Genomic DNA, 15,558 nt, shown 5'->3' with positions numbered 1-15,558 from the left:
CAGTCTCACAGCCCTCATTTATTTGATTTGCAAGGCATGCAGTTAAATTTTATTTAGGTGTCTTTTAAGACTTCGTCGATGCTATACGTATGTGTGTGTGTGTCACCTGTTTACTGAAAGTGCTGTGCAAGCCTCCTGATAGAGTGATGGTGTGCAGTGGCAGGTACTGAGGCAGCCTCTCATACAAGTGAACACACAGCATTAACATCTGCACTGGATTGGGGTCTGACAAATCTGTGGGCTAGACACACCACTCAATCAGAAACAGGGAGACACAGAGACAAAGAAAGTTCTGCCTAATCTCTGACATTATCATCAGGATATATCAAACATCTGCTGTTATGCTAAATAGGTCATTAATTAAGGTGATTAATTCTGTAATTAGTTAACGTTTCTCTGTCAAGTAATTGCTAGCACTTAAAATGTACATGACATTTAATTTAGATAACTTGTGGGATTTAGTCTCTGTAAATTCAGACGTAAAATAATTATCATAATTATATATACATTTTCATACAGTATAGTATATCAATGTGCACATACAAAATACCTGGTGTGTGTGAGTAGTAACTTTTGCATTATATTAAATGCTTTCTGCATGTCCATCTTTGCTGAGAAAGCCTAATTCAGGCCTGTCTGAGTATCTTCATGAAGTTACTACACGTCAGAGAGGTGTTTCAATAATATAGACTCAATTAAGTCTGATCCAAGAATTGCATGTTCATGACTTTGACACACAGACCTTAAACATCAAGCACAGATCACATCAATTTACAGAGAAGCAACCAGAACTACAGAATTTACTATCAGGTATTTAGTGTATTTTATGGCAAAATGTGGTCCTGGAGACACGTACTGCAGCAAAAACTTTGAGTACTTTGCCAGGTGTTTATATGTCTGTCTGTCTGTGGACAGATTTGGTCACTGTGATAGCCCCACCCCTCCACCACAGTGACAGGATGACTGGGTAAAAAGTGTCAGGAACCAGCGCAGCGTTTTACCTAAAGATGAACATTTTTCAGCTCCAGCACCTTGTCATGCTGCTGGCGTTTATAGCATACTGTAAATATGCAGAAGAGGCACTAGGAAAAAATGCTTTGGTGGACACAGGCCCTAACCCACATGAATCTCCAAACCAAACTGTTGGCAGTCAAGTTGCACTGTGGGTAATGTAGGAGCCAGGTTTTGACGAGGAAGAAGACCGCTTGGCTGGCTGGCTCATTGACTGTAACACTGGTTAAACCTGAAAAATTATCTGACCAAGCCTGGTTTAACTGGTAATCTTGCTGTAAGAAACACTTTTCTGGTCCTATCTGGTATTTACCTGCACATCTAGGTTGAGACAAAGTGCAGTTAAGGCCTGAACCACTATGATGTTGTTGTGAAGGATCTGTTCCAGGCTTCCAGTTGTAGTGTACATCCTCCTAAAGTGGCTGCAGATCTAATTAGGAGCAGGAAAGAGGGAATTAAAAATCATGATAAGGTTTATCTGTAACCACAAGTTTCATTTAGATCTCTACTTGGTTGCCTGTGACTTATTGCTCTGTAGCAATATGCACTCTTTAAATTAGATTTTTAAATCACATCTTGGCATAAAAAAAAGTTCAAACTTTGGGTTTTGACAGACGTTTCTGAAATTTAGGCAAATTTTCCCTTTCAAATCCTTGCAGGCAAAACACCACCACTAAAATTCAGTGAGCTGCTCTCTCTCTCTCCCTCTCTCTCATACACTTACATACACACAGAAAATGGTGCTTAGCATGAAAGAGGCTCCCCTAATCTTATTCAGGACTAATTGGGTCCTCATCACATCAATCACAGTGCCACTTAAAGACATTAACCGCCATCCCTCATTGCTTCACACACACTGAAGAGGGTCCGCACAAAATGAACAGCCACACTCAGAGACGCATGCACACACACACTGACCAGGTAAGGGCAGTAGGCAGAAAGCAGAGCAGCTAGCACCAGTCCATCTGTCAAGTCCAGGTCGAAATTCACTATCCAGCGTGCTGATGGGACACCACCTGCCAACCATTACCACATGGATCAAGGCTTCAAAAGGTACGAACAGAAATCTGGCCTCACGCCTTACAGCTGGATATTACAGTTTTTACAATAGGTAACACGCATTTCTCAATGCAAAACCAGTTCTTATTTGTAATTCTGTTGTTCTTATTTGTATAATTACTATCCATTCATTGCACATTAGCCTTTTTACTAAAGCATCAAGAGTAAACTCTGCATATCACTGCACATAGTTTATAAGCATGGGACAAATAAACCCTTTGAACCTTGAATCTCAAAAGAGTTGTTTGTGTGTGTGCAAGCTGTGTATTGTACCTGTTCCCCACACAGTGTTCCTCATGTTCTGGTAATGCATGTTGAGCCATAAGAGCAACTGGAGCTCGCACGATGAATAGATGTTACTAGCCAGTGGCTGTGAGCTGACAGGGAGGAATCCTTCTGTGTCGTCATGGTTCAGAGTTTTGTTTGAACCAGTTTCCGTCACACGACGCAATACCAGCACCTGAGCATAAGCAGGAAATTATTTAACATTGGCATTTAACAGAATGAGACTGGTGTTTTTCAGCATTTCTGTGCTCTACATTCGCACAGGTAGACACACTGACAAGCTGTTTCCAAGTACAGAAATCTCCTCAGACGTCAACTGAACTTAAAACATGAAGCGATTTCCAAAAACACACAAATAATGCACAATGTAATCTGATGAGGTGGAAAGTGGATGAAGAGAAACAGCCAAAGATTGCTGGAATTAGTTTTTCACCTTGTATGTTTGTAGCAGCACATCGGTCCAGGATCGCTTGCTCAGAGACTCAAAGTCAACAATGCTGTAGTCCAGACCATGCTCTTCTTCCTTTGACTGAGATAAACACACGTCTGTCATGTATATAGTACAAAATCTCTACATATGTTGTGTGTGTGTGTGTGTGTGTGTGTGTGTGTGTGTGTGTGTGTGTGTGTGTGTGCGTGAAAGACAGACAGTGAGTGAGACCAGGTTTTTTGTTGTTAGCAAAAGGCATCACTAAAGCAATTGTTTTCTGTCTCATGTAATTCTATTTACATGACGTAGGTCTCGGACCAATGTGTTGTGTGTGCATGTGTTTCTGTACCTGCAGAGAGCACCAGTGTTTGAACTCCTGCATGTCCAGCAAGTACTCTGGTCTGATGTGAGAAAGGCAGGCTCCTTGCACCCTGAACACAGATAACAATAAACAGAAAAACTGACCGGAACCCCAAAAAAGTTTCCAAAATTATAAAAATAATAATAATAATAATTAAACCCTTTTCAGACAAGGACAATGTAACGTTGCTGGGTTCATTTATCTGTTTAAGTTGTGGCACTTTGCCATTCAAACATGCAGTAGCTGTCATTTACATAAATGGTCCTTACAGCTTCGTTTAGACATGACAGGCCATTAAAGGAATGAGCCACAACGCTCGCACAATATTAGAGTTCAATGGCCCATTTCACCAAAATGGGCAAAATTAGTAACATGACACATTTCACCAATCGAAACTGAAACTGTAGTTGCAGTCCATGCATGACTGTCTTCTTCTCATGGCATGCATTTATGTTTTACCTTGTACTGCTGACATCATTTATGTCATACTTACATACATAACATTACATAAATGTTACTGGGTCTAACCTCATGAGATTGCTGTTGTGACTTTTACATAAATGTTACTCAAGCACGTACTCAAACACAGGACTAAAATGTAAAATTGCCCGCACATGTCTGTAACAAAATGCATGTCTGTAAGGCGTGTTAATCAAACAAACGATGTCAGCAGCATTGTAGAATGGAATCAATGTGTGTAAGGCCTACCGGAGAAAAGCAAGCATAGCTTCATGCTGTTGTAGCAGCTGATTGCTGCGCTGGTCTATATCACTGGAAAACGTCTGACAGCGAGGAATACCAGGAATCTGTTTGCCAGTGAGATGATGAAGCATGTCCACTACAGATCTGGACACAATAATACAAGAGTTATGTCCCGCCTTGCATCTGGAGCCAGATCAATGCACACTAATACGAAATTAAATCCCACCAGAGCTTCAATTCTAGAATATTTTACTATTTCCCTTGACCCATTTTAAGTGTCTAAATAATCAATAATGACTACAAACCAGATTAAACTATCCGCTGCCATTTAAAAAACAGACTTATTTTAACAAACAAGATAATTTGTATGAGAGCCTCTGTCTAATCTTGAGATCTTCATATAAAATCAGTATTTATTAGGCAGACTGCTTTCAAGGTGCACACTTTCAATCCCTTTCAATTGCTAGTTTCATCATGGTTGTTGACTAGATTTAATCACCCAGTTCTATGTGATCTTGTCATGATATTTGCTTTATCAGCCTTCACTACTTTTCAGCATGAGGATGACTCATTTGAAACTTCTTAGGCACCAAACCACAAAACATTTTTAACTATCTGCTCTGGGGATTCATCACACATATACACACCTGGAGTCTTTATTTTGACTGACTCGATAAGCCCGTCCACTGGAATGATCTGTTTGAATTTTTGACACAACTCTGGAGGGAGAGAGGAAACATACATTGTAACAGAAAAAGCCCATAAACGTGAAAGTCATCTGCATTGTCCCGCCTCCAAATGAGGCTCCTGAGCCAAACTTTTATCTTGGACATACCTTCTGAGTGTGTGTGGCACAGAGATGGGGTGTGGTCTATTACGCCATCCAAAGAGGCTAAACCACCTCTCCACAGCCAATAATACATTATGGTAATATAGTCCTTCCTCTGAGTTGGCAGCAGGGAATTCTGGGGCACCAAGATTGACTGAGGTGTCTCTGTTAGGAGAGACATCTGTGTCCCTGCTGGCCTGACCACTCACACTGTCACTGTCTGGAAAACAGTCTGACAAGAACGGACAGACACACAGAGTACTGTACATAAAACACAATTCTGCTCAGACGCACAAGAGATACACAACAATTACAAGTAAAACACAGTTGCATTGTACATTTCATGTTCTGACCTGAGCCGGAGTTCTTGTTTGTTGAGCTATTGTGATCAAACGAAGAAGATGATGAAGTCGGACCAGAGGTAGGACTTGGTGTGTGATAGAGCTGAAGGATTGCCTCAACAGCTGTGCCACCTAAATGGCAGTCACATGAACCAAACACACACAAGGAGACAAATGTTGAAATATTACACTCTCTATTACACTCTCTCTCTGACATTTTATAAACAAACCGACTGTTTGAAAAGTGGATTAGGTTAAGAAAAGTGCAGCCCTAATATTTTTTTCTGACTTTTGACTTGTAAAAAGGTTTCAAGTGTTTGTGGTTTCTGCTCAGCCCTGTCCCTATTTCTTGACACTGGGTGCGGTTACATGATGGCTTCTCATTCAGAATGAAATAAATCTAAATGAAATCATTTGGATTTAAAGTGTTTCCAGGTAGTTTACATGGGAAATAGTCATTCCGAATGAGGGTTTACAAGGGAGATCAGTTTAATCACCTTTATTCGGGTGCGCGCAAGGTTTGGGGCAGGGAATGTTTCTGACTGGATAGGGGGCAGGGTGGATGTTACGTGTACAGGAAGAAAACTGTAGTCCTCGCTCCAGATAACAAGATGCTTGACGGCGCCATTCTTAGTGCCTTTTTCAGGCTTGTTTTGCTTATATACTTGAAGCAGCAGTATGTCAACAACCTTGTTCTGCTAATGCTTCGTCTGTTGAGGAGGAGAAGGGAGGTAGAAGGTCGGAGAAGGGAGATAGAAGACCGTGCTTAGGCGAATGGAAACTGGTGAGTGCAACGAGTCCGAATGCTCTATCTCAGCCCGTTGCTATGCACGCTGTATACGTCATCGCGCCAGAAGGGCAAGGAAACGAGCATGCGCAGAAACACCGGAATGAACTTAAAGTCTGTGTAAAGCAAATTCTGCAATTTTCTTCTAAACACATTAAATAGGTCATAAAAGTATTCCTCAAAATGTGTAAAAAAGCCTTTCAACCATTTACAATTGAACTGTGGAGCCAGGCTTCACAAACTGTGTTTCTAGGTTTCTGTGTTCTGGATTTAGTGGGCGAGCCTTAAATCATAGCCGCGTTATGTAACGGAGCTATCCCTGCTACAAACACGCCCCCTGAGGCTGTAGCAGTGTAAACAGAGGGAATCGCCTTGTTGTTTACAAATACTTCCGGGTAGAAAACCATATATATATATATATATATATTCTAGTAGTACCTGTATATACCTCTTGTTTCATTCTAATAATTTTTAGTATTATTTTTTTTTTAACCACCCTATTAATCTGTATGTCCTTTTGTCTTTTATTGTTGCTGCATCAGCTGAATTTCCTTCTGGTGCTCAACAAATCCTTATCTGATCTTAATTTGGCCAAACAATGACAACTGTGCAGCTATGAAATAATGTTTACACAGATTAACATTGTTGTGTTTTTGTGTATATATACAGTACCAGTACCAGTCTTGAGAACTATCTGTTGCTCGGAGCGGTGCAGGGCCATGTAGGGCCAGACTGTCAACAGACAGTTGTCAGCGATACCACACATCTTAACCTTAAACCTGGCAGCAGAGACAACAAGAAAAAAGTCAAGTTACCAGACTGAATCAACTTTAAATATATGGGTTTGAAGGATAATGCTGTTGATATTCTCTGTGTTTGTTTTCTTCAACAAATTCCATTAAAACACCAAACCAACAATGTGTTTAATGTGGGGAGTGTGTCAAATGGAGAGGGGAGAAGAGGGATAGAAAAATAGAGAGCTGCAACAAATTGAGAAATAGAAGGGATTTTAACTTTTTTGACAACGGTATGTGAATGGGATGAAGAAGGAGAGTAGGCAAAAAGTCAAACAGACAAGAAAAAGAGATGTTAAGCGTGGTGATTTGGAATAAGCAGTTACCTGTTGTGGAGGTGGTCAGTGAAGGTGATGGTGGTGCAGACAGAAAGTGGGACAGCAGAGATGAAGGACACGATGCAGTTTAGAGAGGCCTCCTGGTTCTGAACACCTACTGGGTGTCTCTATGGTTGAAGATAAAGTGAGAAACTGGGATAATTCCAGATCACAATAGTATTTCTGTTAAAGTGTCAGCCAGGAAAATCAGTTAGACTTGTCACATTAATCCAGTTTTAGTCATCTGAATGACGAATGCTGAGACGGATCTGGATGCACAAAATTTGGTTTTTATTGGGCTGCTTCGAAAACTGACTGGGGAGACATCGGCCTCATGTTGTGACTGGAATTTATATAAACATGATGGTGTCAAGACTGTGTGAATATTCTGTAAACAGCAATATAAAATAGAGACAGTGTGGGAAAAAGATACAGATAAATACAACAATGGCAGATGCATAACAGATCTTTTTAGGCTTAGTGTGAACCCATATCAATACAGTCTTGGGAAAGCAACTTTCTCAGTCAAACTACAACTAATCACAGTTACAGTAGTATTTTAATTTGCCTACTCATCCACAATAGAATACCTCCAAAGGATGAATTGCATTCATTAATTCTAGTTGTAGACCTGATAATACCTTTTTGGTGAGGACAAAGCCCCTCTGATACCATAAATCACCACTGAAAAAAACCCAAATTCCTGATGACAACATTTGGATCACATGCCACAAAACTCTGCACTGAGGCAAGTAACAGGAAAATACGCTTTTTGGACAGATGGTTCCTCCATGACTTTTTATAATAGTGGAAAAAGTACAGGGCTGTACCTGATCCTGGTTTTGGACAGGGATGCTGTTACCCTCTGGAAAGATAACAGAAACAGGCTGTATCTTTGTCCCATCTTCCAGTTCCACCTCATCCACTTCAGCTGATACCATGGTTCCACTGCAAAGGTGGGCACACAGTGGATATGTAGAAAAAGAACATCTCCTATAGATACAGCATTTCATTTTTTTGCTACCATGCAATATTATGAGAAACCTTCTCAATAGTTTGTGGGCTGTGTGGTGGCTGTGTGTGCCAATCAGTGTGCTTGCGATCAATCGTCTTGCTCACAATTGGTCAGACGGGAGAAACTCTATACCGTTGAAATTGCTACTGCTGGACTCTGGCTCTCAATGACATCACCAGTGCAGGATAGCAGCAGCCGTATCTGGGATATTTTGGCTTACTTTTGGTACAGTGGGAGGAAGAGGAGACGTGTTTTCCATCTTCACATTAAGCCATTGGTACAGAGAAGTCATTTTGTATTGTTTGATGTAGATACAGCGTGTAAACAGTGTCCTAGATAGGTTTTCTTCAAGAAATGCACTATGTTGCTCAGTTCAGTCAGTCACAGGGATTTGGGTCCGAAAATGCTGCCAGAACTGTAATAGTGCAGCCAGATTGCTGTCCACTCTGAAAACGGAACAACAACATAAACCACTGAGGAATGTGGATTAGCTAGTTGGCTTACAATGTAAGCAAAATCCAACATGAGTGCAGACCTGCCAGTTAATGAGTCCTGGCTTGAATGATAAAAATCCCACTGAAATGAATAATGTTGTCATTTTATGTGTGTGGTAGTGTTTCCTCTGCATTCATTTAGCTCCAATGGCTCAACACAGCTGGTAAACTGCCACAAGCTAGAAAAATGTAAATACAATAAAAATCCATCAGTGTTATTGCACAGCTTACCGAAAAGCTGACGACTACGACTGTGATCGCAGAGCAGTTGTCCGTGAGTCATGATCCAAATAATCAAAAGTGAGGCATTCATAAAATTTAACAGTTACTGGACCAGGTTTTGGCCTGGGGTGAAAAGAAAACACTGTGTCTGTGTGTGTACATAAACCCACCTACGATATCCTGAGGCCAGCAGGGTGAATTTGGCAGTTGCATTGCTTTCCAGGGGTACTGGTGTAAGCAGAAGTTGAGGGGGGTGAATGGTGATACAGGGGAGCTGGAGGGTAATAGTGATGGACAGCTGTCTGTAAGGTTGATGCTCCTGCTCTCGTCCTATACCCTCCCCTTCCTCGTATTCCAGGTAAAGAGGGAGGGACAGTTTGGTCACTTTGCCAGACCCTAGAATTAAATATACACATATAGATCAGTCAGTGTAGACTAAAGGTGACTTTAAAATTGTGCATCAAGTACAATGTGTAGGTTTGTAGCCAACATAACCACTGGGAATGATGTGCACCTCTACAAACACACCTCTACACCTCAGGGCTAGAGAGGTGGCAGAGAGAGTTTGAGCTGCGTGTGTTTTCTCCAACAAATTTCTGATGCCAATGCAGATTGTTGAGAGCAGAAACAACATTCAGCAAGTAAAAACTTGATAATTTCCCCTTTTCAGTAACACATCTAGCAAAACTATTGCCAGTGCAAACCCTCTTCTCAACTTGATCACTGCTCTATATCACAGTAAATGAAAGAACATAAACACAGCAATTGCAGGGCAGTAGTCTCCTACTTAGTATTAAGACAAGTTGAAATAGAGGTTACCTGGATGTAAATCCAGTTCTGTAAGTATGAGCATGGCCCACTGTTGCTTAATATCATAAAATTAATGAGAAAATGTTAACACTATACATATTGTTGACACGATGTTAACAATATACAATCTAGTGCTGTGGTTGTGCTATCAATGGGTATTCAATCAGTACATGTCAGCATCTACAATTCATGAGGTAAAATCAGTTTACAAGGAAATTCTGGGAATATTACAACGAGGCATATTCCCCATCAGGGTTCAATGCTAAGGTTTTTTTTCACTTGCCCAGTCGGGCAAGTTGGTCACAGATCTACTTGCCCGAAATCAGTTTTTACTTGCCCTATAAAAATTGTTTAATTTAAGTGGCTATCAATTAACAAGGACTGCAGTTATTTTCATGTTATGTAATCTTTATTCACACTGTATTTATTAATTAAAACAACATATGTCATGTATTGTAGCTTAATTCCTACACAAATATGACAGTCAGGGCTTAAAGTGAAAAATGTGTCAATCATTCTCCGTCTATAATTTTCCGCCCATGCCCACCTCTATTTATTTTTCACCCCTCTCTCCACACCGAGTTTAATATATTTTGCTTCCATCTCTCTGCCCTGCTCTACTGTACTTCAACGCTACTTAGCTCTCCCTCTACTCTACCAGCAGACTACCACATCCACCTGTTGCACAAAATGCACACAGCAGTGTTTCCCCTAGGATGGATTTGTAGCAGTGGAGGTGAAGCACACACATGAAATAATTTTCACATGCGTGAAACTTTTTTGCATGCTTGCAAAGCACAGCCTGCTGGGATGTTTCTGTGTATCTACTGGTAGGCTACCAGAAGGGCTCTTTAGGACTAAGTACATACAGTACATGTGTGCACAGTATGAGCAGATGAAATGTCTGTCTAGCTTACATATGAGGTGTCTCAAGATTTAGGAACATACAATTGTATTGAATATAATAAAAGTAAAAAGTCACATGACATGCTGCTGTTTTGTGCTATGACCTATTTAAGTGCTGGAAGTTGTTATTTACGTGACAACGCCTGAACGCAACACAAGCTCAGCAAGAGTGCCGTGGTATGCTGCTCGGAGTGCAGCGTGTTTGTTCGTGCGTAACAGCAGTCTGTTGATGGTTATTTACACAGTGTCCATTTCAATAACTTTGTCAGCTGACAAACTGCACCGGGCTCAGGGTCAGGTTTGGTCAGGAAAATGCGGCCGAGCCGCTCTAGCGTGCTCACCTGTGTGTGTGGCGGAATTCCGCCGTGCGCAATACAGAGATCAGAGGAGAATTGTTAATGCATGACCATGTAGAGACAGAAATGACACGATGACATAACACCATAAATAGTATGTTGTTATGTTATTATATGAAGCGTTCGTCGCGCAAAATAATATCAATGGGCACTGTGGGCAGGACATTGTTAAACAGCATGTGGCTGTGACTTCAGGCAGAGAGACCACTGCATCAGAGCCGAAGGAGCACGTTTTAAAATACATTTATTTTATCAATTAGTTATTAACTTTTACTATTTTTAGCAACTTGCCCGATCGGGCAAGTGAGTTGTTAGTTTACATGCCTGACCTTGAGTTTTACTTGCCCCGGGCAATCGGGCAATCCTTATTGTTGAGCCATTGTGACTCGGCAAACTGGTATTTTTCTTGGGATACATTGAGATTATTTCCTTGACTAAGCTGGCTTGGTATCTTGAGGGCTTGTTTTACCTTTTGGCAGTCTTTTCCAGAAATATTGTGGCATCAAGTTTGCCGGCTTATTAGGTACCTCTGGTTTAGGTTAGTAGTAGTTACCATGGTTACAATGTAAACTAAGGCATGCATGCACTGATGACGTGACGAAGAAGTCATTTGATTGGACAACAAAAATGTGATGCTAAATCCATTAGATCCATTTCACACTGGCAACTTTGAGCCCGATGTTTAGTCGACTTTGTAAACTCAAGGGTAATTTTGCTTCCACTCAGGGCCAGCAAGCCTACAGCTAAAGTTGGGGTTAGCCCACTTGGAATGTGTTAGGATTGTGTCAGTGTTAATGCTTTCTTAGTCCTAGCTCACTTAGCCTGGGGCCAGGTGCAGTGTGGAAAGGGCTTTGGTGACTTGCCGTGTGCCACAGTGGGAGGAGAGGCGTGGTAGAGGGTGTGGCGACAGCAATTCAGCGGTGAACAGCAATCGTAACTCGACTTGACTCGTAAAAAATAACATACATCAAGGCAAGCTGTACAAGCCTTTATGTTCTGTGGGTAGAAATGTTATATGGCATCCAATAGAATAACATCTAAAGATCTGTCAAGCCAGAAGGAGGTCTTATGTCTTCTAAGGCTTAATGGCTATACTCTGGCATTAGGTTGAAAAAGGAAAGCGTTCTTTCTAAAACGACTGGACAAAATGGAAAAGTACCACCAGCCTGTTTCTGGTGGCCATAAGGTTGCAAAGATTAAGTACTGCCTTAAGATGCTGGCTCCCAAGGCGAAACATATTTCCTTGTTTATGGTCCGTCACTAAAGATTATTAAGGCCCCATGATTTAATGGTCTAAGCTGCATGACAACATTCTTTAACTGAGTATTATTTCATTTTAGACTTAGTTATGTTTCACTTTCTTAATTATGCCCCTTGTGAAATTATATTTTGAGGGATGCTGCACTCAATTAAGCTTTGACATATGTTGTGCATTATCTAGTTTTCCTCCAGACATATGTGTGTGCGGGAAGAAATGGGTCAATTGATACAAACTGTGATGGTGTGATCTGAGTATGTCTGTAAGAGGAAAAAAAATGCTGTGTATTTACAATGACATGAGTGTGTATTCGTTTGAGAGGGGCAGGCAGGATAAGATAAAGTAATCCATCATCATCATGTGTGTTTGTGTGTTTCAAACATTTCTCACCTGCTGTGATAGCCTCAGGGATGATGCTGACCATCAAGCAGATGGACTGGCCGGGCCCCAGACTGCCTGATGATGGAGACATCACATATAGCTCTCTCTCTCTTCCGTGCTCTGTTGTTGCAGCTATTGCTCTGCAGTCAAACCACCAGTTTACATGTTTCCTGACGCCCCTTCGCCAAAACACACTGTCGTCACTCACTGCTTTAAGCTCCACTGTCTGCGGAGAGGAAGAAAGAGAGAGAAATGAAAGACTAAATGGGACTAAAAGAACAGAAAGCAGGAGCACAAATTTGAGAGAAAATGAAACAAGCAATCATTTTAGTTGTCAGAAAGTGGTATCAGATATTCATACTGCAAGATGTCAAGTAGAAGTGAAAGTGAGGATAGCCAGTACAAGTGCAGGGAAAGCTTCAAAAAATTAAAAAAATAGAGGGAATATTTAGGAATGGAAGGAGGCAAGAAAATGATAATCTGCAGATAAACCCTTGTTGATACCTTAGTGTAAGCATCAGAGGGTGGTGCCAGGGGTTCCACGAGGAACTGTAGGCTAGAGGGGGACAATTCCAGTGGGGCGCAGAGCACTATAAACATTTTAAAAAAACAGCACAGGAAAGAAAAACATTACATTAAATTGTAGACCTTGTGCCATGTGTGACATTTGTTCTGTACACATTAAATGTAACAGTAGTTCCAGCAGGAGAAAGATGGTGATTAGAATTTAAAATATAGATATCACTCACTAATACACAAACACGACTCTAACTCCACATTAATGACCCCACCTGTGGCCTGTATGCGCTGTAACCGTTGTGTCGCCATGGTGACAGACTGGTGAAGAGGTTTGACGACATGCTTCCTGCTGCCAGCTGACAGCAAGGAGGGGGTGGACGAAGAGGATGGAGTGGGGAGGGGAGGCAGAGAAGTAGTGGGCCATTTCACTCCATTGACCATCAGTGGCAGGTCAAAGTCATAACTGGCCACCTGTGGGAAAACATTACCCTGACTGTCTATCTTCTTTGATATTTTAATGAACCACTTTCACAAACACACATTTTAAAACTTTACCATGAGAGGGAGCAAGGTATGTAATTGACCGTTCACTAAGCCCTGCCCCCCTTAGTTACAGTTGCTATGCTTGTATAGATTTTGTAGTGGTTAGCCATGATTTCCACTCCATTTCAATTCTGCATGCAAAACAGCGCATTATGCCAACTTAAATCAACTTGCTCTTCTCAGCGGGATATAAACAAAACACCACATGTACTAACAGCAGTGAACAACACATATTTCAGATGGCTTATTATGGCTAAATCTAAATGGAGAAGGCATTGTGTCATCTCTGCCAACACTTACAAGCTTTGAAAAGATAAAAAAGTTTACTCCAGCATCTCTACAACCTGCTACTGTTTGATTATCAACTGCTAGAAATTCAAGGTCATATTTGCTGCCTCTTATGCCACCTGAACTGCCTTTAGCTGTGTTGGATTGATATCCAGAGTATAAACAAAGTCATGATGTTACACACTTCAGGAAAAAGGTAGCAGCAAGCACCTTTCATATTGGAAACCATTGGCCCTTGAATTCAGACCTAGGTAGACAATAACAGGCTTTGCATTTCTAGCAATCTTTTATCAGCTGTAGCTAGCAAGCTAATACATGATATTGTTTTCAGTTTTAAAACATATTGCTAAATGACTGCAGTTACTAAAACTGGCATGTTTACTAAAATGTTGATGAATGACAATTTTCTTTGATAATATTTAAGTTAAACTAAGCCTATGTTAGTCTTAAAAATGCACGTGTGACAAGGAAACGTGAAAGATCAAACTGTTATTTCATTCTAACATAACCCTGTTTGTCTGCTTAACTTATATTTTCAAACAGATAAATTCATTATAGGATGAGTACTATTGTAACACTATCTCAGTTAACAGGTTTGGCTGGGGTTTTGTAGTGCAAAGTTCCCCAAGTCCAATAAAAGGCAGGAAAGAACTAATTATGCTAGCCTAAACTCTGATAGCATCCTGGACCTCTGGCTTCGACCATGTGGGGATACATTAAACAGAAGAAGTGCTAGTCATTTTTTTAACATAAATTATTTCCCCATGAATGTAAAACATGTAGTCAATGCTCCTTAGCCTTGGAGGTAAATCTAGGCTAAAAAAATGACACAACCGTTAGACTTCTCTGAGTATCTGCCTTACAGACTTATACTTAGAGCCTCATACACATGACTTGAGCAAGGGAAGAAAATCCAAAGCTTGACAGGCCTGCTTTGCCTACTAAAGGTCGCTAAGCTATGATTGGACATTCACTGTTAAGAGGAGGGGTTTAGAGAACAGTCAACTTGCTGATGCTAAATGTGCATTTGAACTTTGCCCACTCAGTTTCCCAGTGGATGCAACACTGAGTCCACTGAGAGATGTTTAAACTGAATCCACTGGGAGATGTTTTGTCAAATCTCACCTGGGTGGGGGAGAAGACAAGGGAGCAGTCTATTGTGGTTTTGCCCTGGACCTGCACAACACTCACACCTAGCTCCTTGTCTGTTTGTGAAAATGCACAGAAAAAAAAAATCACAAAAACAAAAGCACACATAGTCCAAACCTCAACACAATAACAAAATAGTTTGCTGTGTATTTTAATTGCATAAACATTTTCATCTTGCATACTGTAATTACAGACAACACAGACAGCAATACAACACTATTTTTCTTCTTAGGAGATATTGTGTAAGTACGTACTTGCTAAGGGCTGAGGGAGGCGTAAAGAGAAGTCTGTGTATTCTGCCAGGTCGAACGTAACCCTGGCTGCAGCTGTTGAGTGGTTTGTCAGAGTGAATGGTATCACTCGCTGAGAGCCAGCATGGACCCCGTAAAACTGGAAATGGGACTGAAAAGAGTGGGGACGAAATTAACAAAAGTAGATATAAGGTGGATATCTTGAAACCCCAGAAAATTGCATGGACTGTAAGGCCTGATACCAGCATTGTTGGTGTATTGGATGAATGAAAACAATAAAATTCTATTCTAATTGTCTTATTTAACATTTCAACGGAGTAAACAATGATACCAATATCATACAGAAAGGGGAACATTGTTAACTTTCATTGTACTTTAACAGAGTCTAGCTGATTGAATTCCTTTCATGTTAAATTTGAGGGAGAGAACTCTACAAACTCCACTCTTGAA

The 15,558-nt window shown here is 40.8% G+C and overlaps 1 protein-coding gene across 1 annotated transcript in view; it reads right to left on the bottom strand.

Moving 5' to 3' along the window:
* The window catches only part of LOC125884717 (cilia- and flagella-associated protein 47-like), a 124,358-nt gene that overhangs the window by 34,759 nt on the left and 74,041 nt on the right, over positions 1 to 15,558 (bottom strand). The window contains exons 21-39 of the mRNA XM_049569833.1: positions 15,112 to 15,259; positions 14,834 to 14,913; positions 13,150 to 13,348; positions 12,863 to 12,948; positions 12,368 to 12,584; positions 8,818 to 9,043; positions 7,747 to 7,864; positions 6,926 to 7,044; positions 6,484 to 6,584; positions 5,031 to 5,150; positions 4,684 to 4,909; positions 4,496 to 4,567; positions 3,855 to 3,992; positions 3,135 to 3,216; positions 2,789 to 2,884; positions 2,344 to 2,530; positions 1,930 to 2,027; positions 1,325 to 1,441; positions 107 to 241 (exon numbers count right to left, since the gene is read on the bottom strand). Coding sequence (XP_049425790.1) covers positions 107 to 241; positions 1,325 to 1,441; positions 1,930 to 2,027; positions 2,344 to 2,530; positions 2,789 to 2,884; positions 3,135 to 3,216; positions 3,855 to 3,992; positions 4,496 to 4,567; positions 4,684 to 4,909; positions 5,031 to 5,150; positions 6,484 to 6,584; positions 6,926 to 7,044; positions 7,747 to 7,864; positions 8,818 to 9,043; positions 12,368 to 12,584; positions 12,863 to 12,948; positions 13,150 to 13,348; positions 14,834 to 14,913; positions 15,112 to 15,259 — 2,565 coding nt within the window. The remainder of the gene's footprint in view (positions 1 to 106; positions 242 to 1,324; positions 1,442 to 1,929; positions 2,028 to 2,343; positions 2,531 to 2,788; positions 2,885 to 3,134; positions 3,217 to 3,854; positions 3,993 to 4,495; positions 4,568 to 4,683; positions 4,910 to 5,030; positions 5,151 to 6,483; positions 6,585 to 6,925; positions 7,045 to 7,746; positions 7,865 to 8,817; positions 9,044 to 12,367; positions 12,585 to 12,862; positions 12,949 to 13,149; positions 13,349 to 14,833; positions 14,914 to 15,111; positions 15,260 to 15,558) is intronic.

Source organism: Epinephelus fuscoguttatus, linkage group LG24 (genome assembly GCF_011397635.1).
Source record: "Epinephelus fuscoguttatus linkage group LG24, E.fuscoguttatus.final_Chr_v1".
Lineage (NCBI taxonomy): Eukaryota > Metazoa > Chordata > Actinopteri > Perciformes > Serranidae > Epinephelus > Epinephelus fuscoguttatus.
This window is presented reverse-complemented; position numbering and strand designations above follow the sequence as displayed.